This window comes from Cervus elaphus, chromosome 17, assembly GCF_910594005.1.
Source record: "Cervus elaphus chromosome 17, mCerEla1.1, whole genome shotgun sequence".
In the NCBI taxonomy this organism is placed as follows: domain Eukaryota; kingdom Metazoa; phylum Chordata; class Mammalia; order Artiodactyla; family Cervidae; genus Cervus; species Cervus elaphus.
In genome coordinates, this window is record NC_057831.1 from 3,786,592 (window position 1) to 3,810,675 (window position 24,084).

The 24,084-nt window shown below is 35.9% G+C and overlaps 1 protein-coding gene across 1 annotated transcript in view; it reads left to right on the forward strand.

Annotated features, from left to right (window-relative positions):
• Positions 1 to 24,084, forward strand: part of BBS7 (Bardet-Biedl syndrome 7) — a 33,548-nt gene that overhangs the window by 8,285 nt on the left and 1,179 nt on the right. Inside the window, exons 6-18 of the mRNA XM_043871024.1 lie at positions 763 to 835; positions 1,266 to 1,382; positions 2,708 to 2,838; positions 6,531 to 6,615; positions 7,383 to 7,485; positions 9,095 to 9,287; positions 10,628 to 10,702; positions 13,539 to 13,604; positions 18,364 to 18,503; positions 19,816 to 19,980; positions 23,153 to 23,262; positions 23,379 to 23,482; positions 23,633 to 23,756. Of these exons, the coding sequence (XP_043726959.1) occupies positions 763 to 835; positions 1,266 to 1,382; positions 2,708 to 2,838; positions 6,531 to 6,615; positions 7,383 to 7,485; positions 9,095 to 9,287; positions 10,628 to 10,702; positions 13,539 to 13,604; positions 18,364 to 18,503; positions 19,816 to 19,980; positions 23,153 to 23,262; positions 23,379 to 23,482; positions 23,633 to 23,756 (1,486 nt within the window). The remainder of the gene's footprint in view (positions 1 to 762; positions 836 to 1,265; positions 1,383 to 2,707; positions 2,839 to 6,530; positions 6,616 to 7,382; positions 7,486 to 9,094; positions 9,288 to 10,627; positions 10,703 to 13,538; positions 13,605 to 18,363; positions 18,504 to 19,815; positions 19,981 to 23,152; positions 23,263 to 23,378; positions 23,483 to 23,632; positions 23,757 to 24,084) is intronic.

The following is a 24,084-nucleotide window of genomic DNA, read 5'->3' on the forward strand; positions in this document are numbered from 1 at the left end:
CATCTATTTGCCGTGAAGTGATGGGACCGGATGCCATGATATTAGTTTTCTGAATGTTTCTATCACCCTCTCCTTTCCCCGAAAATCAAACTAAAAGAGGAAGTTTGAATGTGCCCCAAGTTAGGGCAGAAGAAAAAGCTTGTTCCTAGAAAGTTTTGATAGGGAAATATACCAGTGTCAAGTTTTCATGCAAAGTACCTAAAGTGAAAATTATTCAAAGTGGAGAATACTTGAAATACTTATTTCCTTGCTCTTTATATATATATATATATATATATATATATATAAAACAAGTCAACATGCAAAGTTGTTAACAAATAAAAGTTAATATTCACAATCTAGTTTTTTTCAATAGTTTTATTCTAGAGTTCTTTATATGAATATTGATATTATCTATGAATCCTTTTATTATCATTATTTTCAATTTGTATTCTGTTTTAGTTTTAAAATACTTGTTCTCCAGACTTTTGAACTCTGTGGGAGAAGGTGAGGGTGGGATGTTTCGAAAGAACAGCATGTATATTATCTGTGGTGAAACAGATCACCAGCCCAGGTGGGATGCATGAGACAAGTGCTTGGGCCTGGTGCACTGGGAAGACCCAGAGGGATCTGGTGGAGAGGGAGGTGGGAGGGGGGATCGGGATGGGGAATACGTGTAAATCTATGGCTGATTCATATCAATGTATGACAAAACCCACTGAAAAAATAAATTAAAAAAAAAAGGAAAAAATAAAATAAAATAAAATACTTGTTCTCCTTCAGGGATCTGATGTGATGTATGAAATTGAAGTTCCTGGCCCACCTACTGTTTTAGCCCTACACAATGGAAATGGCGGTAATCAGGGTTTGATTTTTGACAATCAAATGAGGGAGTGAGTTATGTTATTTAAGTTTAGATGTTTCAGGGTTTTAATCATTTAACTATATATTAAGTGAAAACGGGAAACTGTAAAAAGAACTTGAAATGAAATAGAGAAAGTTGTCTTCTAACTTGCCAGTAGCTAACCGTAATGAGTCACTGAACTTTACTTTTCAGTTTCCTCATCTTAAAATTAGTTAATGAGGAAACCATCTCTTATGGTTATAAAATTCTGTGAATGTATAACTATCTTTCTAAAATAAGTAAATTAATTAAAATCTGTCTTTTCATAATATTTTAAATGAGATTTTTATATGGAATCCAATATATATGAAAGTATTTTAATTTTAAAGGAATAGTGTGAGCTGTGAGACAACCGTAATATGTTGACTTTAATTGTAACTAGGTGACTCTGGAGAAGACCTTTTGTTTGGAACGTCAGATGGAAAACTTGGGCTTATTCAGATCACTACAACCAAACCAATCCACAAGTGGGAAATTCGAAATGAGAAAAAGAGGGGAGGTATGTTTTTTATGTAACTCAGATTCTGAATTTTAGTGATTATTGAATAGAATATCCTGGGAATTCCCTGGCAGTCCAGTGGTTAGGACTTCACGCTTTCACTTCCAAGAGCATGAGTTTGATCCCGGTCGGAGAACTAAGACCCTGCCTGCTGCATGGTGCTCGGCCCCAAACAGGTAGATAACTAGATCAACCTGCATTGCATAGTTCATCCTGCTTTCTTTATTCGTAGGGTAGAGCAGACCTAGCAATTTACAGAGCCACCACATGTTTATTTACTATTTGTGTATTTAGCAGGTCTATCAGTTCTGCTGTAATTTTTAAAGTAAGATGTACTAATGGGGCTTCCCAGGTGGCTCAGTGGTAAAGGTTCTACCTGCCAGCACAGGAAACATGAGAGATACTGATTCAGTCTGCGGATCAGGATGATCCCCTGGAGTAGGATGTGGCGACCCACTCCAGTATTCTTGCCTGGACAGTCCCATGGACAGAGGAGCCTGGTGGGCCACAGTCCAAGGGGTTGGAAAGAGTCAGGCATAAGTCAACTCCTGAGCACACACAGGATATACTAACAGTGATTTGGGATGGGTAGGCTTTTATGGGCTAATGTTTATCTATAACATTAATCTCTGCTCAAATCCAGTTTTCATTGTTTGCTGTAGGGAATTAATTGGAATTTGGGAGTACTTGGTATGAGTCAAAGAAGTACAATGAGATCAGAGAATATTCCTTTTTTTCTAAGGAATTTATACCTTTCTAAGGGGAATTTTTATCTGACTTGGTAAATTTGGATGGCTATTTATAAATACAGCATGAAATCTGATTGATGAGAAAATGTGTTAACAATGCAAAACATTTAAGGGAAAAAGAATGTCTGGGAAGAGGAAAAAATAAAGGCAGAGAACTTGAGGCAGAGGTAAATTCAATTCATTTGAGGAGCAGAAGGAAGACCAGTGTGGCTAAATATGGCATGAAATGAAGTCAGAGGTAGGCTAAGGCCAAGTCATGTAGGTCCTTGGGAGCCTTGTTAAAGGGTTTGAATTTTAGTCTAGGTGCAGTGGGAAGTCATTGGAAAACTGTAAGTGGGAATATGATGTGATCTAATTTACCAAAACTCAAACAAAAACACTCCATAGAGAGTGGATTTGCCTGGAAGCAGGTCGAAATTAGACACAGGGAATTGAATTAGGAAGTTATTGCTATAGTTGTAATTTACTGGTTTTTTTTTCCCCTACTCTGATATATAGATTTTTTTCATTCATAGTTAGTATATTTGACAGCAATATCAGTATTATTACTAATTTATCACTTACCTTTTTTTAAAGGTATTTTGTGTGTTGACAGCTTTGACATTGTGGGTGATGGGGTTAAAGATTTACTTGTTGGAAGAGATGATGGAATGGTGGAAGTATATAGTTTTGATAATGCCAATGAGCCTGTTCTACGATTTGATCATGTAAGTTCATTTTTAAGAAGACTATCTATGTTTATCATTCATCAAACAATTATAGAAATGACTGACATTTTGTGTTTTATTAAACGATTATGTTAAAGTCTTGTGTTTGGCTTAAAATATTGCTGCTTTGATATTATCAAAATCTTGTCTAGACTGCTCTTATGTTTAAATAATAGATATTGCCCTCAAGCTGAACAATAAATTACTTTTTCATTTGATTTCTAAATATTCTATATCTAAAGTATTAAATATTTTACCTTAGTTTCTTTCATGCATAATGTATTATGGTAGTAACATTTATATGTTTGGGTAACATAAATGAGATTGTGTTGTTTTAAAGTAATAAGGTTTGGAGAGTAAACTTTATATTGTTAAGATGATATAAAAAATATCCTTAAACAGAGAGGGTGAAGTAGCAATTTCACTTTTAGTCACCCAAGGTCCACTGTATAAGAAGAAATACTAGATAAGAGTAATTTTTAGCTTACAAATTTTAAGCATAATTAGGCTTCTTTATCCCAAGGTATGGAGTCACATGGAGATGCATTCTCGAATAAACTGAATCTTTCATGTTCATAAAGTGGTGTTCTCCTGTCTGTTCTCCTGTCCAGGGTTTCCCTCTTCTGCCTCACATGTGATGTGTTGTTTAAGAACAACAAAAAGCCACAACTCAGTATCAACTTTTCTTTCTTTGTCTAGTTTCTCTAGTTGTGATAGAAGTTCTCCCAGGACCTCCTTTAATTGCTTGTCAGTAAATATAGATGTTTTGGTGCACAGATAAAGTATAGTATTATATAGATAACATGGGGATAAAAACATTATACAACATATTTTCTAGATATATTTCATATTCATCTTACTTTGGTATAAAAAGTCACCTTGATAATGATGCAAATAATAGTTTAGGCTTAAAAGTACATAATAATCCTGTGTTGGGGATCTCTTGGTTTTTCTCATTAACCCCTGGGAAACTTTCCTATTTAGACCCCAAGTCTCCTCTTTGACTTCTTTTCCAAATGCCAGTAATGACATAGCATATGTCCCCTCTGCCAGGTGTGGCACTAAAAGACAGGAATGTCTTTCAAGTCTTTCTTCTGTTTGATGATAGAGGTACTGCTTTCACATTATGTTAAGGCTGCAAATTTGTTGTCTCATCTTCATTCATGATGTCACTCACTTTGTTGTCTTTCTAATCAGGAGAAGTCCTCTTTTCTGACACAGTCTGGATTGACAGTTGGTTAATCAAAAAAGTTAAGGAGCAGATCATAAAAAGATAATATACGCATACCTTAAACACTGCATTTAAAAATATATTTTTTAATTAATTTATTTTTGGCTGCACTGAGTCTTCGTCGCCATGTGCAGGCTTTCTCCAGTTGCAGTGAGTAGGGCTGCTCTCTAGTTGGGGCGCGTGGGCTTCTCCCTGTGGTGGCTTCCCTGGTTGCAAAGCATGGGCTCTAAGTGTGCAGGCTTCAGTAGTTGTGGCGTGTGGGCTCAGGGATTGTGGCGCAAGGGCTTAGTTGCGCCCGCCACACCATGTGGAGTCCTCCTGGGGCAGGGATCGAACCTGTGTCCCCTGCATTGTCAGGTAGACTCACAGCCACCGGACCACCTGGGGAATCCTAAACATCACATTTTAACTTAAACTTATATATTTACTCACCAATATTTTGCACCATGACCATGGTCTTTTTTTGTGAATTCCCCTAATTAGCATTCTATGTTGTTACTTAGATAAGCCATGTCTATACTGTGTTGCCTAGGATCTCTTGTTTTATGATGTGTGACTGGTTTTACAAAATATAAGTTGAATTAACTAATTCTGCAACTCTAGTCCTTTTATAAAAAGATACTTGAAGTACATAAAGTAAATGAATTTCATTAAAATGTTGTATTGGCAAAAAAATGTAGAAATTACAGTTTTTTAACTTTTTTAACTTTTTCTGAGTACATTAGGTTAAATAAGGTACTTCTAAGTGAGGAGAGAGTAAGTTATAATTAATAGTCACTTGAGGGGGTTTCCCTGTTGCTCCAGTGGTTAAGAATCCGCCTGCTAATGCAGGGGACATGTGTTCAATCCCTGCTCCCGGAAGATGTCACATGCCTCGGAGCAGCTAAGCCCGTGAGCCGCAGCAGCTGAAGCCCGTGTGCCTCCAGCCTGTGCTCCGCAACAAGGGAAGCCACCGCAGGGAGAAGCCCCCGCACGCCTGCAAAGGGTGGCCCCCACTCTCCGCAATTAGAGAAAGCCCACAAGCAGCAATAAAGACCCAGCGCAACCAAAAATAAATAGATAAAAGAAGAGAAGAAAGGGAGGGAGGGAGGATGGGAGGCAGAGAAGAAAGGAAGATGGCTAAAAACAGTAACATAATGAAATAATAAGAACATAGTTCTTATAATATTGGTGATAAGAGAATTTCCTGAACAAGATTAAAAAAAACTTCAGAAGTCAGAAAGCAAAAACTAAAAGTTAAATAATTTAAATATGGTAGTGATGAAAATCTGAAAGTTTAAAAATGTACACAGAATGGATAGTTTTGTATTTTTCAGAATTAACTTTAGCAGGAACATGAACAAACAAGTTCAAAGAATTCTAGTGTATATTAAGTACACTGGGATGCTCATTAAAAATGCACTTACACCAAAGACTTCCCTGGCAGTCCAGTGGTTAGGACTCTATGCTTCTATTGTAGGGGGCATGGGTTCAATCTCTGGTAGGGGAACTAAGGTCCTGCAAGCCATGCAGCCTGGCCAAAGGAAAAAAATGCACTTATGAACCTAACTTTATGCAAATATTTAATCAAGCCTCTGTTACTTGAATCCCTCAGGTAGTTAGCTCAGGAACAGCTAAGATAGTCTGATTTGCGGAATAGCTCAGTGGTTTGCCTTCTACATTTTTGCTGCTAGTGTCCATTCCCTCTACCTTCTCCTTTAGAACAATGGTTTTGGGCTTTGCCTAGTAAGAGTTACCTAGCAGAGCTGCTGGTCAAACCCATTAAAGGGTTGCCAGCCCATTTTTTTTCTTAATGAAAGAGAATAGATTAGAATATATCAGAGTACAATACTTAAGCCTTTTAAGTTATTTCTGTTGTTGTGCAGTATAAAACTTATTGATTACTTTTCAAATAACTTGAAAGCCACTGACCTAGAGTGTTTGTTAAAAACATAGATTCCTGGTTGACTCATCCAAGTAATTATTGTCAGACAAGTTTGGGAAGTATTGCTTTAAAGAGATATAAACTCCTGAAAAACATGGTTTCTATCCATAATAGCAAATTCCCTAAAGGTCCCATGTTAGCTATCATTTTCTTTATTCTAAAAAGCTACTTGGAGAAAACACATGAGAGGTGGTCTGTAGAATTCAGATAATAAACTAAATGTGTTAAGAGTTTTGCTTATGTAATGTTTTTTTAAAAAGAACTTCCTCTTATAAATAAATGATCTTTGCTTATTGATGACTACTGTAGTGGGGTGGTACACACAGGTAGATGAGTCATTCTTAGTCTCCTTTCCTCATATTAAAAACACTGGAATTTCTGGCCACTTGTGCAGGATTTTCACCTTTCAATCTCAGTGTCTTAATAAGTATTCAGTAAAATTATATTGAATGTTGGGAGATAGGAAAATAAGTTTTGTAGCTTATTTAACTTTGTGAAATTTTATTGATGATGTGCTTGATCTTAAATTCATTGTAGGCATTGTCTGAGAGTGTCACATCAATCCAGGGTGGTTGTGTAGGGAAAGACGGCTATGACGAAATCGTGGTATCCACATACTCAGGTAAAGCAAATGGAAATGGTAATAGCTCATTGATTGAATCAATCATAAAAAATATAAATTTGATAAATTGCTTTTAACAAAAATATAAATTTGATAAATTTCTTTTGATTATTTTTTTAAAAAGTTTATTAGTAAGTAACTCTTACCTCTAGCATTAAAAGTTTTATTGGTTAAAAATAAGAAAGAAAGGAGTGTTATTGATTTATAAAATAATTTCTTTATTAATGCTTTTTAAAAGTGTTTAGTATATCTCTAGTATCTTTGAAAATTAAATGATATCCTTTGACTTAAAAATTATTATTTACTGAAATTTAGTTTGTTTTGTTACTATGTACATTTCTTATAAAACTTACTGTCTTCTGAGTTGGTCATTTTTGTATTTTCACAATAGTTATATGAGATTTTAACTTTCCATGAAAGTAATTTTTGAAAGGCAACTCATACCCATCAGCTCCTTTTTGCATCTGCTAGACTATGTTGACTTATTTCATCCTTGAAAACTAAAGTTATAAATTAAGAAAGGATTTCTTTAATTGCAGTATTACAGCATTTCAAGCAAAGCAAAAATGGTATCTGAAATAATTTCTTTATAGTTTGAATATCTTCCAGCTTGATTTCTTTGGTATTTTGTTTTGTTTTGCGTATGCTTTTTTGAAAAAGAATAAGTCCAAAACTAAATGAGGTTGATGTTGGTGGACAAAGGAGCATGTATTTTGTGTTTAACACTGGCAGCACTTAATGGTACATGATTTAATTCATCTCTGCAGGGTGGGTTACAGGTCTGACAACACAGCCTGTTCATAAGGAAAGTGGACCAGGAGAAGAATTAAAAATTAATCAGGAGATGCAGAATAAAATTTCTTCTTTACGGTAATTTTGGACTTTGGTTTGCCTTTTTTTTTTTCATTTCATGAAGTATGTGATTATTGTTTTTTTCTTACTTATTGGTACCATATATTTTACTGGAAGAAATTATATAATTAATTAGTTTATCACCTTTTTAAGTGAAAGTTTATCAGTTTGAGAACATTAGCAATAAGTGCTGACTAATATTTGGAGTTAGAAATACACTTTTTATGTGTTTTTTTCTATGTTGATGTTTTCTTAGATTCTTGATCTAAGAGAAAACAAAACAAAATACAATCTAGATTCTTAGATCAAGAATCTAAGAAAAATCTAAGAATATGTTTTTGCATTTGTCTACTGTAGAGTGTTTTTTTTATAGACATTAGAAAGTAGCCAATATAGATGGCTCTATTCCTCATTAATTCTAATATTCACTGCTATTGTGGACCTTTCTAAATCTATAGCTTTGGCTTATAAGTTTTCTTACTGGAAATGAGTAATGTTGACTCCTTTAGACACAAGGATCACTTTCACGGCCTGTTCAGTTTGACAAGTCCTATGACAAGGGGCTCAAGGAAAATTGCTTCATACAGTGAAGAAGTAGGAGTTGCTGAAACTTTTAATGATTATTCTCCTTACTTCAGCCCTTGCCAACTTCTTGGGGGAGTGAAAACCAATCTTTTTTTGGTGGTAGTTGCTACAGAAGTTTTTGAGGCAACAAATTGCCACAAGTACTAGTTCACTAAAGCCACACCACCAGTTCACCACAAACCTGTTCACCAGAGTCACTAGGAGAGAAAGCTCTAATGTTCTGCAGTAAGGATACCAAGTAGAGTTAATGAATTGCTATCTTATGCCCTCAGTACTATACCTTATATTTATAACTGAGTCAACCCCTTCCTGATTTCATTGGAATGTATGCTTATGAGAAGGTTATGTCTATTTTGTTCATAGAGTCACTCAGTAAATATTTCTTGAGTGAATTAATCTTTTCCTTGGTTAATTGCACAGATCTCTTCCAAGATCCTTCCCAGACTTTCCCCCTAAACTTGGGGTAGCTAAACCTCATATTGTTCTCTCCCAGTTACTATTTGCTTCGTTTGCATTTGGCCTTTCCGTTTAACTGGAGCAACTCAAAGCAGTCACAGTTCAGTCTCCAAGACTTGGTAGAACTTCAGCTGGCTCTTGATTATCGTTGATACTCTGCAGTCTATGTTGTCTGTCTACTCTAATGTTTTTCTGAAAGGTACATGTTTATTGATTTCACACATTTTGTTTCTTCTCATTAAATCTAAGGTATTCTACCCCAGAACAATTAGTTTGTCTTCTGATTAGTACTACATGTAACTGAAACCAGACTCGTGTATATTTACAGCTTGCCTTGATTCTTACAACTCTTTATTAATATTGCTGGTATGGGGCTGAGAAGATATTTTAGTTTTTAGATTATAGATAAATAATATGGAACCAGTTGGTCAGTGATAGGCAAAAATTTTGTTTCTATTTGTGTTATAGTTCAAATGCAACCAATTAAAAAATCCATTTTGCAGAAGTAAATGTCTGTCAAATTTTTGTGAACATTCTAAAGACCTCAAATAGTATATAGGTGACAAAGTTCTATATTTTCCTCTAGGACTGAATTGGAACAGCTGCAGTATAAAGTGCTACAGGAGAGAGAGAAATATCAACAGTCTTCTCAGTCAAGCGAAGCAAAATCAGCAGTACCTTCATTTAGTGTAAATGACAAGTTTACATTAAATAAAGATGATGCCAGCTACAGCCTTATCTTAGAGGTGCAGACAGCGATAGATAATGTCTTAATACAGGTAAGTAAAATGCATAATTACTTTGTTTTATGACTGGATCTATTTTAGTGTCCACTAATTATTTTGGACACTTTTAGTTTTAGACAGTGATTTTAAACGTTTATCTTAATCTTCCATTAGATAATTAAATTATATCTTTACTTTCACCCTATACATATTAAACAAAAGGCCAGTGAACTTAAGTTTCAGAAAGATTCAGGAAGGACATTTAGGATTTTTTTCTTTGGATAGCCTTTAGGAAAATTTTAACAAAGATGTGATTTGTAAAACTTCAGTATTTAATATCCTGAATAGGATCTTTAAGTTCCAAATACTAAAATAAGAGTTTACAGTACAGACTGCTCATTAACTTTCAGTTTCCAGATGGGTCAATAGGCAAAGCAGATGATTTCGAAGGGTGAAACCTAGAGATAATAATCTATGGCACCATTTTTCAATATATTTAATTATTTTTTTTCTTATACTAGAAGATAGAGAGTGGAAAGGGATGATAGTAGGATGAAGGGAAAATAAGAGTAAAGAGGAAGAAGAAGACAAAGTTTGAAAAGATATGGGGGAGAGGGAGGATTGTTAATTAAAACTTACAGGCAGAAATTTCTCTTAAGTAATGTTAGCTCAGGGACTGCTACGCTGAGAAACTCTAGGTGCATCATTTATACAGAGCACAGTGCAAACTCATTGTCCTGGAAGCTACCTCTCCAGAGTAGATTAAAAATCACCCTCTTTCTGTGTTACAGGTGAAATAAAAAATTATAAAAATGGACTGATATAAATAAGCATTGGCTTCCCAGGTGGCACTAGTGGTAAAGAACCCGCCTGCCGGTGCAAGAGATATAAGAGACTCGGGTTCAATCCCTGGGTCGGGAAGATCCTCTGTAGAAGGGCATGGCAACCCACTCCAGGATTCTTGCTTGGAGAATCCCAGGGACAGAGGAGCCTGGCTGGATACAGTCCATGGGGCCGCAAAGAGTCAGACATGACTGAAGCGACTTATCATGCAAGCATGCATAATAAACATGACCATATGTAGCCCATGGTAGCATTTTTAGCACTGACAGAAAGGTCTAAGAAGACTATACTTGAAAAAGAGCAGTGAGAGATTAAATTCTGTAACCTCTGATTAGTCCAAATTAAAAAAATAAGTCATAATATGACATTTATTCATATTATATTTATTTTCTAGAAGTACATATTGTCAAATATAAGTTAAGAGAGTTCATACTCTCATATTTAGAGATTAACATAAACTAGAACCAAAGAGAACTGTAAGAGAAAATATGCATTGGAAAATTTCTAGTTTTCTGCCTGAACCTTTCTTTTTCTTTTAATATTGATTGTAGAGTGATGTTCCAATAGATTTACTTGATGTGGATAAAAATTCTGCTGTTGTCAGCTTTAGCAGCTGTGATTCTGAGGTGAGTAAAAAATATAAAGAATTCTTTAGATGCTTTCATTTTCATTATGCCATTTTGTATAAAACCTGTAAATGGTATTAGGGTCAATGTTCCTTCAATATTTCCTTCCATGACCTTTCCCTCAAAATCTGTTTGTATTCTCTTTCTCTGTATTCAGATAATCCAGAAACTGGAGTGTTCTTTTAAATTCTTTCCTTTTTCTGATCTATTTAATCCAAGTATAGTGGATCCCTCCCTCTTTTCTGCTGGAGATACTGTGCATTCTAAAAGCCCCAGTGGATGCCTGAAATTACAAATAGTACAGAACCCTTGAATGCTGCTGCTGCTGCTGCTAAGTCGCTTCAGTCGTTTCTGACTCTCTGCGACCCCATAGATGGCAGCCTACCAGGCTCCTCTGTCCCTGGGATTCTCCAGGCAAGAATACTGGAGTGGGGTGCCATTGCCTTCTCCGACCCTAGAATAATACTGTGTTTCTTTCAGTATCACTACTTTTGCACTTTGGAGCTATCAAGTAAAACATGGGTTACTTGAACACAACATGTCATCTGATAACAGAGATGGTTACTAAGTGACTAACGGGCAGGTAGCATACACAACATGAATATGCAGGATAAAGGACTGATTCATGTCCCAGATGAGATGGAGTGGGATATTACAAGTTCTCATCACACTACTCAGAATGGTGTGTGATTCTGTAAGCAACACTTACGAGTTGCTTATTTCTGGCATTTTCTGTTTAATATCTTCAGACCGCAGTTGACCATGGGTAACTGAAGCCCCAAAAAGCAAAACCACAGATAAGGGGGAGACTACTGTAGTCACTGATTTCCGTCAGGTCCCCCTCCTGCTCTTCGCTGTCTGCTTTGTTCAATTCCCCTTCCTGTTAACCTTCCAGCTCTCACCACGCTTGCCTGAACTATTCATCCTCCAGTTTCTCTGCCTTCAGTACTGCCTCTCAATCACAGGAGGTGCTGTGCGCCGCCATCCGAGAGGCCTTCCTAAAGCACAAGCATCACTGTGTCATTTCTTTTCTCAAAACCTTTTAAAACCTTTCCTGAGCTGCATGTAAGTCTAGATCTCTCACTGTAGCATAAAAAACTTTCCATAATTCAGCTCTTGATTACAACTCCAACTTAATCTCTCACCAGCTGCTACCTTCCCTCCCATGCACATGATTTCTGCCAAACTGAAGTTCCTAAAATTTCTTCAAAATGCTATATAGTTTCACACATTCCTACAGTTAAACACGATCTGTTCCATCTGCCTGCCTTTCTGCACTTTTTCTTGCTGACTCTTGCTTACCCTTCATTCAGCAGACATTTGTTGAACACTGACTCTGTGCAGAGTGCCTGGGATGAGCCCATATCCAAGCTTTCGGATGCGTTTGCTGCATCATTCCCTTTGCATGGTACTAGCCGACTAGCCGTCTCTGCGCTAGGTGTAGCTTCTGAGGAGTTAGGGTACAGAGAAGGTCTGGAGAAGGCAAGCCAGAGAAGAAAGTGTGACTGGAACTGGCATTAAAAAGAGAAGGGTAAAAAGAATAAAGAACAAAGTTGACAGTTATATTAGGGAATAATTTTCAAAATAATGGCAGAGTAAAACTTTTTTTTGACAAGAGATTTAATAGCAGTTGTCTTGTTATCATATATGCTTTGCCATCCCTGTTTGAGAATAAAATACAAAAGATTAAGACCTCCGTTTTTATGATCATTTAAAAAATCAAGTTAGTATGAACTTCAGATATTTAATTCCTAAGTTACAGTGAAAGATTAGCCTGTTTATATCAGTGCAGGATTCTTTGAGTGTTTTATACTAATTTAAAACCTGTTTTCTAGAATGGTGACTTAAAAAACAAATCTTATAGAGATTTCCAACATATACAAAAGGAGAAAGAATAGCACAACCTCCATGAACTCATCGCTAACTTTAACATACGGCCAGCCTTGTTTTGTGCTCTTTACCCTCTGTCTCCCCGTCCCAAACCTAACTCCAGGCATTTTATCTCTTTTAATTAGTCATTTTATCTGTAAACACTGAAATACATAACATTTGTTTTTAATTACACAAAAGTATATTTATTTTTAAGTTGACTTATCCTCTGTGCTTGCTGAGTTTAAAACATTTGAATTTTCTTTTAAATATTAGCATTCTTTTTATTTCTTCAGGTATTTATTAAAAATAGGGAAATAGTACATGAAAATTGCATACCAAATAGTTCATGTTGTTTTGTCTGATTTTGCAATTTATGTACCCAGATATACTTTTTTTTTTGTTTTTAGTAGCTTATTATTCTATTTCAAGAAGTTATATTACATGGGGTAACCTCTCCAATTTTATTCAGCAAACATTTATTGAATGCCTATGGTCTACTTGACACTGTGCTATTTGCTGGAAATACATAGATGAGATATTTCTAAGTTGTCTGTAAGTATGTGTGAAAATCAAATACGTTCAACACTGAACATTTATGTTTTTTGCCTTTATAACATAAACATTAGGAATTTGCATTATCAGTTAAGTTTTTGGAAGGACAATTAATATTTTAAAATGCTGTGGGAGAGACTCAAGATGGAGAGAGCACTGAGCTATAGATTTGAGTTTGAAGTCCAGTTATTACTCACTGGCTTCAGGAAAGTTACCTAACCCTTCATGCCCGGTTTTCTTCATCTGTTAAAACTTAGCACACAGGGTTGTTGATAGGAATAAGCGTAAAACTCACAGCACAGTGCCACCCAATGACAGGTGCTCAGTAACATGGTAACAGTCATTGTTGTTGATGCTATTGTTATTCTTAGAGACATGGATTCATTCTTCTCACCTTTTGAATTATTCCTAGTCAAATGACAATTTTCTCCTCGCCACTTACCGGTGCCAGGCAAACACCACAAGGCTAGAGCTCAAGGTAAAAATGTTTGAAATTACCTTTACTTGAATGTTCGAACTTTCTTTTTCCTTGGTAAATCTTGCAGCATGTGATATCATGTCTTTGCATTAAATTTCCCCCTGAAACAAGCATTCTGAATAATGTCTATTGAATGACCTGTTTTGGAGAATCTGAAGTTGCTGTGTTGTGCTCTGCTGTGCTTATTTGCTCAGATGTATCCAACTCCTTGCAACCTCATGAACCATGGCCCGCCACGCTCCTCTGACCATGGAATTCTCCAGGCAAGAATCTTGGAGTGGGTTGCCATTCCCTTCTCCAGGGGAATCTTTCCAACCCAGGGACTGAATCCAGGTCTCCTGCATTGCAGGTGGATTCTTTACCTATTTGATTTTAATTCAGCCCAAACCACTGTCACTTCTATTAACACTCAACTAATCACATTCAATAAAATTTTTACCAATCCTAAATTTCCTCTAGTTGGAAATATTTTTTCTAATTTTCTATTATGGAAAGTTTCAAACATACATAAGAGTAATGATTCCTGCTTAAGCAATGATCAGTTCATAACAATCTTATTTATGCTGTCACTATCTGTTCCAAATTATTTTGAAGCAGATACAGGATGTAATTTTTTGGTAAGTATTTCAGTATATATGTTTAAAAGATAAGAACTCTTTTTAAACATAATCACAACAGTGTTATCACACCAAAGAAAAATTAATAATTCCTCAGTGTCATCAAATGTTAAGTGTAGTGGTTTTTGCTTTTAATTTAACATTTGATTCAGTCATAGTCCAAATAAGGTAATTTGGTTACTGAAGTATCTGAGCATTTCCCCTGTATTTTCCTATTTGGATTTTTCTGATTGCATTCTAGTGATGGCATTACTATCTATTCCAGGTAAAATCTTTGAAGTTTCCTTTTGCAATGTACTAGGATAATCACTTTTATAATTAAATACTGTTTGTAGCACACAAATATATTTTATTTATTTAATTTTTAGTGTGAGATTAAAAAATTTTTTTGGTACATTTGTGATCCAAAAATTAAGGACTATATAACTTTTTCCTGGTATTGCTGATGTTCTGAGACTCAAAATAAGATTTTCTTCAAGAGAGATGCTGTTACACAATAACTCTTTCACATCTGGTTAAGGAACTTCCAGTTTCTGCTTGTCTAACAGATTGGCACAGATTTAGAGAAAGCAGTATCATTAGTGATAGGATGAGGAAAAGGACACTGTCAGTCATAGCTGAGAGAAATAATTGTTATAGCCACTTTGGTAAAACAGGCTATAGTCCTACTTGTTGGAATCTATTTCATAGCAATAAAGTCATAGTATTGTATCCACAGATATGTGTATAATTATCTGAAGCATTGTTTGTAGAAGCAGAAAGGTGGAACCAAAGTGAACACTCAGTATTTAATGTTTGAATAAGTAGCTGTTTATCCATTCCATAGAATATTGCACAGCTGCAATAAAGAATCAGTTGATCTATTCCTTTTGTGAGTGATAGTTGCTCAGTCATGCCTGACTCTTTGCAACCCCATGGACTGTAGCCTGCCAGGCTCCTCTGTTCATGGAATTCTCCAGACAAGATTAGTGGAGTGGGTTGCCATTTCCTTCTCCAATTCCTTTTAACATAGAGCAAATTCCATGAAAAACACAAAATACAGATAAAACTTCTCTCTATATATATATACATATTATCTAAATATGAAGAAATATATAAAAAGAATCATAGCTGTCTGATATGATAGGTCATACGATAGGGGGAAGGTTTGGGTGGGATGGGAGGGGGAGGGAGTATTAGGAGAGGCAGAGATAAAGGAAGATGTAGTTATTAGAAATAAAAAAGATGTCTATGATATAAATAGAATTTATTCATGTGAAATTATACATTTATTTTTGTACATCTTCATAGAGAGATATATGAAAAGTTGACTTCATCAAAATAGCAATAATGATCATCTCTAGGTGGTAGGATTTCAGATGACTCATATGTTAATCCTAATTTTTCTTCATTGTTTGGATTTTTAAAATAATGAATATGAAGTATATAATCAGAGAAAACATTATGACTTTTTAAAAATATTATGAACAATTGTGTTCTTTTTTAAAAATTATACTCTGTTTATAGTTATTATAAAATATTGGCTATATTTCCTGTGTTATACTAATTACAACATTCAGAAAACTAAGATCATGGCATCCAGTTCTGTCACTTCATGGCAAATAGATGGGGAAACAGTGGAAACAGTGGCTGACTTTATTTTTTGGGGCTCCACAATCACTGCAGATGGTGAGTGTGGCCATGAAATTAAGACACTTACTCCTTGGAAGGAAAGTTATGACCAACCTAGACAGCATATTAAAAAGCAGAGACATTACTTTGCCAACAAAGGTTCATCTAGTCAAGGCTGTGGTTTCTCCATTAGTCATGTGTGGATGTGAGAGTTGGACTATAAAGAAAGCTGAGCACAGAAGAATTGATGCTTTTGAACTGTGGTGTTGAAGGAGATTCTTGAGAGTCCCTTGGACTGCAAGGAGATCCAGCCAGTCCATCCTAAAGGAGATCAGTCCTGGGTGTTCATTGGAGGGACTGATGTTGAAGCTGAAACTCCAGTACTTTGGACACATGATGCAAAGAGCTGACTCATTTGAAAAGACCCTGATGCTGAGAAAGATTGAGGGCAGGAGGAGAAGGGGACGACAAAGGATGAGTTGGTTGGATGGTATCACCAACTCAGTGGACATGAGTTTGGGTAAACTCCGGGAGTTGATGATGGACAGGGAAGCCTGGCGTGCTGCGGTTCATGGGGTCACAAAGAGTCAGACACGACTGAACCACTGAACTGAACTGAACTGATACTAATTATGAATTTATTGTGGAAAAATTTATGTGCCAGTGTAAGCTTACCCCTTAAAAAGAAGCTCTAAAGATACAGCTTTATCAGATGGATTTTTTATTTTCCTCCTGTATTTTTCTTCTTTAGCCTTTCCTTATGTTTTCTCTCTTTGCATTCAGAGAAATATTTTCAGTGTAACATTTGCAAAAAATTCTTGTTTTAAACTTTTGTTTATATTTTCCATTTAGGTAAAACATTGATTTTTTTTTCCCCCTCACATGCCAGGGAAAGCATGAGTTGATATGTCAATTTGATTAGAGAAGCTGCCTTTGTAATATAAGAGGTTCTACAGTCCGTTTCATGAACTGGAGCAGGGAGGAGCTGAAAGGGGGGGCAGGAGAGAGAAGCTGGACTGCTTTCTAATTCCTCTAAAATTAGGTCTTCACAGTTACATGAATTAGAGTTTTCTATAAGTGTTTTAAATTTTCAGGATATCCAACTAAAAGGTACAATGAGTTTCCTAATCCAAATATGTCATAATTAGATTATGAGTATGCTTCTTTGTTTTCATAGAAAGTCAAGAATTAAGTTATTGGAAACATTTTCTTTTTTTTTTCTGGCAGTAGATTTTTAAAAAAAAATTTTGGCTGCACAGGCTCCTTATTGCAGCATGGTTTCTCTAGTTGCAGAGTGAGGATTTCTCTTGTTGTGGCACACAGGCTCTAGAGAGCTTGGAGTCAGTAGCTGCAGCTCACAGGCTTAGGTCCTCTGTGGCAGGTGGTAGCTTAGTTCCCTGACTAGGGATTGAACCCGTATCTCCTTCATTGGAAGGCAGCTTCTTAACCACTGGACCACTAGGGAAGGTCCCTTTCAATAGATTTTTACAAGAATAGCCATATGCTGTAATACCCCCATTTCTAAGAGAATGAAGTGTTAGTTATTGACTCACTTATCCTCTCAACAAAAATGTCTAAATTTTTACCATTTTTTAATGTGAATCTTATACAGTATACTATACACCTATGTTTTTAGATGTTATAAGGTGGTGTATGAGAATGTTTATCTTTCAGAATGACAAATCTATAAATACTGTGGTAGGGATGACTTCAGCTCCATTCAGTTCAGCCACTCAGTCATGTCTGACTCTTTGTGACCCCATGGACTGCAGCACACCAGGCCTCCATGTCCATCACCAACTCCCAGAGCTTACTCAAACTCACATCCATCTAGTCGGTGATGCCATCCAACCATCTCATCCTCTGTCATCCCCTTCTCCTCCTGCCCTCAATCTTTCCCAGCATCAGGGTCTTTTCTAAGGAGTCAGCTCTTTGCATCATGTGTCCAAAGTATTGGAGTTTCAGGCTTCAGCATCAGTCCTTCCAGTAAACACCCAGGACTGATCTCCTTTAGGATGGACTGGTTGGATCTCCTTGCAGTCCAAGGGACTCTCAAGAGTCTTCTCCAACACCACAGTTCAAAAGCATCAGTTCTTCGGCACTCAACTTTCTTTATAGACCAACTCTCACATCCATACATAACTACTGGAAAAACAACAGCTTGGGCTATATGAACCTTTGTTGACAAAGTAATGTCTCTGCTTTTTAATATTCTGTCTAGGTTGGGCATAGCTTTTCTTCCAAGGAGCAAGCATACCTCCTTTGAGTGTTTAAGTGTCTCCTGTGGAGGTCCAGGTCAGAGGGATGACTTACAGATGGATTAATTTTGCTTTGGATTGCTAAAATCTTTTAAAATTTTCTTTTACTATAGTGGTAAAAAGTTCCTGTTGAATAGAATGTCATTATTTCCATCAGCATGTTACAGAAGAGATTAAGACCTAAGTACTTGATTACTTGTGTTCAACATTTTAAAGATAGCCATTATGTTTCTAGATTGTTCTTATTTTCTTTCCTCTTTTGTGTTGAATCAGATTCGCTCAATTGAAGGCCAGTATGGCACACTTCAAGCATATGTGACTCCGAGAATTCAACCCAAAACATGTCAGGTCCGCCAGTACCATATCAAACCCCTTTCACTCCATCAAAGAACTCACTTTATTGATCATGACAGGTAGGACAAAGGGAAAGTTTATTTTCAGGATATTACCTGATGCATATAAACTTTCTTGTTATTTTAGTAGTATAAATTTTGGTAGCAAATTTGTACTTAAAAAAAAAAATGCTATGTACAGGTTTCCCCCGCTATCTGAAAGTAGGGCATTTTAATGAAACCCTTCATAAGCCAAAATAGCATAAAGCAGAGAAGCTGTTACCTTAGGACAAATCTTGCTAATGGATGCTCTGAATCAATTGCGATAAAGCACAGATGCTCAGAGTTCAGAGCTGTGCCGCCTGGTGCTCAGAAGCTGAGTGTAGGTCCTGGAGGAGGGGCTTGGTGGGGCCTTTCTCGGTGCTGCTGGGGTGCAGGCTACTTCTCTAACAGCTTGCTGCAGAACAGACACTGAGGCTATTTTTGCTTTGTACCTTTTTTTGTAAAGGCAAAAATCCTCTTCAGATTTTTTTTGGTGACTGAAAATAGGTACTCATGTAGGCCTTTCATAAAGTCAAAGTGGCATAAAGTGAGCTTTCAAAGAGTGGGGGATACCTGTATTAATATTTCTAATAGAGATGAGTCTTTGTCTTCTTTTATTGGCTGATTTGAGCTGGGCTCTCCTTGGATAATAGTCTTATATATGTTCCTACATGACATTATGGAAATAATTTAACTCTCTGGGTTTTGGTTTTTTTATATCTGAAAATAAAGTTGGTGTGGAGATCTCAAGAGTTTCTTCTATTCTGTATTCTCTTAAAATTCTTTCTGTACCTTTAATTCGATAAACTTGTGTTTTCTTAACTATCCATTTGATTCATTTTACATTTATTTAATTTACTTTACAACCTTTTATGTGTATGTGTGATTTGCAGGATTAATTCCATATCCTTTCAAAATAGAAGGTGTCATTCCTTAACTTTTCTAGTGGCATGCAGCTAGTGTTTCAAACCCACGTCTGTCTGTCTTTAAAAAGCCCAGTCCTTTGCTTTCACATTATGCTGATTTTTTTTCCTTAAATGTGTAAGTATCTTTGTAGTTTGTATAATAAAAATACTAGATGAACTTATGAAAAATGGAATTGACCTAAGTAAACTGAATTTTTATTTGTAAAGGCACGTTATAATGAAAACAAGCTATTTATGTCATTTAACTGTTAAAGTAGAGGTATAGCAATATGTTTATCTGATGGGTAAGGTTAACCTGAGAAAAATTAAATGGCTGCTTTTATGTTTGTAACTACTATTGAAAAATTCTGTTTTTTAATGTATTAAGTATATATAATACCTTCATGTATTCCCACACAAATATGTGTACTTCTATTACATTGCAGACCCATGAATACGCTGACTTTGACAGGCCAGTTCAGTTTTTCTGAACTTCACTCTTGGGTGGTTTTTTGCATGCCTGAAGTTCCTGAAAAACCTCCAGCAGGAGAATGTGTGACATTTTATTTTCAGAACACCTTCCTGGATACACAACTTGAAAGTACCTACAGGTGAATAAAACTTATTTGTGGTTCACATGTGTTTTTACATAAATGGAACTTCTAAATTTTCATATGTTTTAAGACAGTAATTTGCAAATAATGTAATTTGAAAACTATACTGTTCAAGAGAATCTATTGAAAAGCAAGTGGGATTAATGATTGACTAGCAATAAATATGAAAGATCAATACGTTTTCCATTCTTAACCATGACCAGTTAAAAAATAAATTATTTTTAAAAAATGTTTCAGAGCAACAATAATAAAATATTCATAAAAATCTGTGGGAATGCTCTTTTTTAGAAATATGTAGAACTTCATGAAGAAAATGTTAACATTTTATTGACATAAAAGACTTGATTAAATGGAGTAATATATTCCATGGTTATTAATGTGAAGACATTGTAAACATTCAAGTCCTTCCCAAATTGACTTGAACATTTGTCCTAATTCCATTTTGAATTACAAGAAGAATGACCATTGAGTTTCTTTATGCAAAAATAAGAAATGGCTCAGAATTTGAAATCTTAGAACATGCAGGCTTTTGAAGCTACCACGTTATGATATGAAGGCCATCATCCTCTCATACTCTTCCTCAAACTCACAGTTGCCCTCCTGCCCTCTTCACTGTCCCTCCCTCGCATAGGCTTCCCTACTTTCTATTTCTGGATATAGTGGAGGCCAAAGTTTTCTTCTCCTGTGTTCTTTTTCTGAATGTGTTGGGTAAGGCTGGTTTCTCTGTAATCTGCTTTGACCTTGTACCCTTAAACTTTTTCTTATTCTCTCACAGCTGTAGGTTGGTACTGTCTGTTTGATCTTTTATTTTAATTTTGTTGTTTGGAAGGGAGAGGGCTTCTTATCTTCCCTCTGTCTCTGTCTCTTAAGATTGTTTCCCTGAGCAGTTTACTGAGGTATTGTACTTCCTGCTTTCTAGCTGAGATTTTACCACGCTAAGTTTAGCAAACAGCAGTGAACACATAATTTTACCTTTGGGACCAAGAACACTCCAGAAATCTAATTGGTTTTATTTTTTTATATATTTATTTCCCCAAATCTTGCTTATATAATTGGTTTTAGCATCAGTTCTGAGGGGCTATTTCACTGTACCCTCCAGGGGATCTTATCTGTGTCTTAGCCTGGAATCATGACTCGTGTTTTGGAGTATGACAGCGAACCTCACACTTTAATCATAGTAGACAATTTGACAGGCCCCTGGCATTTTATATATTTTTATAGTAGCACATCTTTGCTTTTTATCGTTCTGTATCCTTAAATATTCTTATCAGTCAAAACTCTGCTTATCTTTGAAGGTCCAACTCAGTAGCTACATTTTTGAAGTTTTCCTGGATGCTCTTCTCTGCTCCCATAGCATTTTATTCTTACCTGTCTTAGATTTTTATTGTTACTTGTTTGAAGTATGTAATAATTTTTATGCAAGCTAGTCTCTAAACCAGATTGTAAGCTTCTGGGCAGAGTTTATTTCTTTATTATTTTTGTTCGTATCCTTACGTGTCTAATACGTGGCTTTGAACATAGTGTTGTTTAGTTGCTAAGTCGTGTTCAATTCCTTTGCAACCCCATGGATTGCACCTGGTCAGTCTCCTCTGTCCATGGGGATTCTCCAGGCAAGAATACTGGAGTGGGTAGCCGTGTCCTCCAGGGAATCTTCCCAACCCAAGGATCTAACCCAGGTCTTCTGCATCGCGGGCGGATTCTTTACCACTGAGCCAGCTGGGAAGCCCCTTGGACATAGTGGTACACTCAATAAGTGTTTTTTGGCTACCTGCTTAAGAAATATATATTAAAGAACTATAGGAGTATATACTTTGGAGACAGACATGCTTAGGTTTGCATCTGGTCTGTGACTCACCAGCTATTCGACCTCAGCTAGGTTACTTTCTGAGTTTCAGTTTCTTTTCTGAGGAATGGAAATAATTGCACTTACTTCACTGAATTGTAATGCTTAAAGGAAGATAAACTGTGTAAGTCATTCTACAGTGCCAGGTACTGTATATGTATTTAATGTGAAATTTCATTAAAGTTGAAGACTAATGGGAAAAATCTCATGATATCTAAAATGTAATTGGGATCAAAATAAGTGTGTATTATTAATCTTTCTAGAAAAAAAGAACTAGCATTTGTCTACAGCTAGCCAGGGGCAACGGAGCCTGGTGGGCTACCACCTATGGGGCTGCACAGTCGGACACGACTAAAGTGACTTAGCAGCAGCAGCAGTCAGTATAGAAAGGCCACATTGAATATGTAAAGATAGTATATATTAATTAGGTCATCATAAAAAGGAACCAAATGTAAGCAGGCTTAACCAAACAAAAGGAATTTATCAGCTTGTATAACTAAGTAGTCTGCTTCAGACACAACTGGATCAGAAGCTTAACTGATCCCTTTACCCCTCTCCATCCTAAGACTTCATCGCTTGTCACTGCTGAACTCTGATTCTGTCTGCTCTTGGTTTTCCTGTGTGGTGCCACGGAGGCCACCAACAACTCCATCCAGCTTTATGTCTTTTCAGCTACCATAACCTTGCTTTTCCACTAGTTCCAATAAAAGCCCCACGATTATCATCATTAAACCATGAACCACTGTGGTCATGAAGCACATGTAAAAGCTTCTTCCCGAAGTCCCAGAAATAGGGTTGAGGCTAATGAAACTATAAGGATTGAGAAGGAGGGGAGAGAGAGGACAAAGGAGTTCCCTAAAGAAAAAGAAGGGTCCTGTGATTATAGATGTTACTCTTAGGTTTGATATTTAAGGATGAAGCATGGAGTCATGCTGTTCATCTATGTGTTACATAAGAACTGATATGAAAGTAAGCAATTCTAAATGTATTTTATATATATAAAGTATTAGCTATTGGAAATTTTATTAGTGAAAATGAATAAAAAAGTTTTAAATGAAGACTTAAATTGTCATATCTTTAGGAGGCATATGTCTAACATCTTTTACTCAGTTTTACAACTATGTTTAGAACTTGAATTACTACAACAGTAATAGGTTACCTGTTTAAATATGCTTTACATTAATAGTGAGATGTGTATATAAAGAAATTTAAAATTAAATGAAGTCTAAACACAAGGTTTTTAGTCACAAAATATGTGTTTACGGGACATATTTATTGGATGTACTTCTTTCTAAAACTATTTCTTTAAAAATATTAATTTTATAGAAAAGGCGAAGGAGTTTTTAAGTCTGACAACATTTCTACTATATCCATCCTAAAAGATGTGCTCTCTAAAGAAGCTACAAAAAGGAAAATTAACCTCAACATATCTTATGGTAAAAGAAAAGCATAAAAAGAATCATTCTTTCTGTTTTGGGGGGGTTGTTGTTAGAATAAGAATGTTCCTGATCAAAGTGACTTATCTCATTGTGCCTGCCTCAACTTCTTCTAGAGATAAATGAAGTATCAGTCAAACACACATTAAAGCTAATCCACCCAAAGCTGGAGTACCAGTTGCTTTTGGCTAAGAAAGTGCAGTTAATTGATGCTTTAAAAGTAAGTATGCCTGCCACGGATTCATGATTATTATTTTATTGTGATCGGATTTCTAAAATGGTAAAGAACTGAAATTTTTATACTTTAAGTCCACTTTACACTGGACTGAATTTTGAAATTAAGGTGCTTTTATTTTTAATTTTAAATAAGGAATTGCAGGTTCATGAGGGAAACACAAACTTTCTGATACCAGAATATCGCTGCATTCTAGAAGAGGCAGATCACCTACAGGAAGAATACAAAAAGCAACCTGCACATCTTGAAAGACTCTATGGTTAGTTGACTATTCTAGCATATCTTGTCATATTCTTTTCTATTGGCTGTTTGCAAAGGATCATATGAGGGAAGCTGGGCGGAAGGAGACAGGGGAAGATCACAGCAGTCATGACTGAGACAGGAACAGCAGTGTACTGCAAAGTATATTTTGTCAAGCTGGTTTTAATGTTTAATATTTTTACTTTAGAATATACAAGTAAACATTAACAAATGAAGTAAATGTAATGCAATTAATTTATATATATGAAGAAACCTGGTTTGATACCTTATGAAACATAATTTAGGCTATATTTCATACAAATAATATTCAGTTTTCATTGCTATTT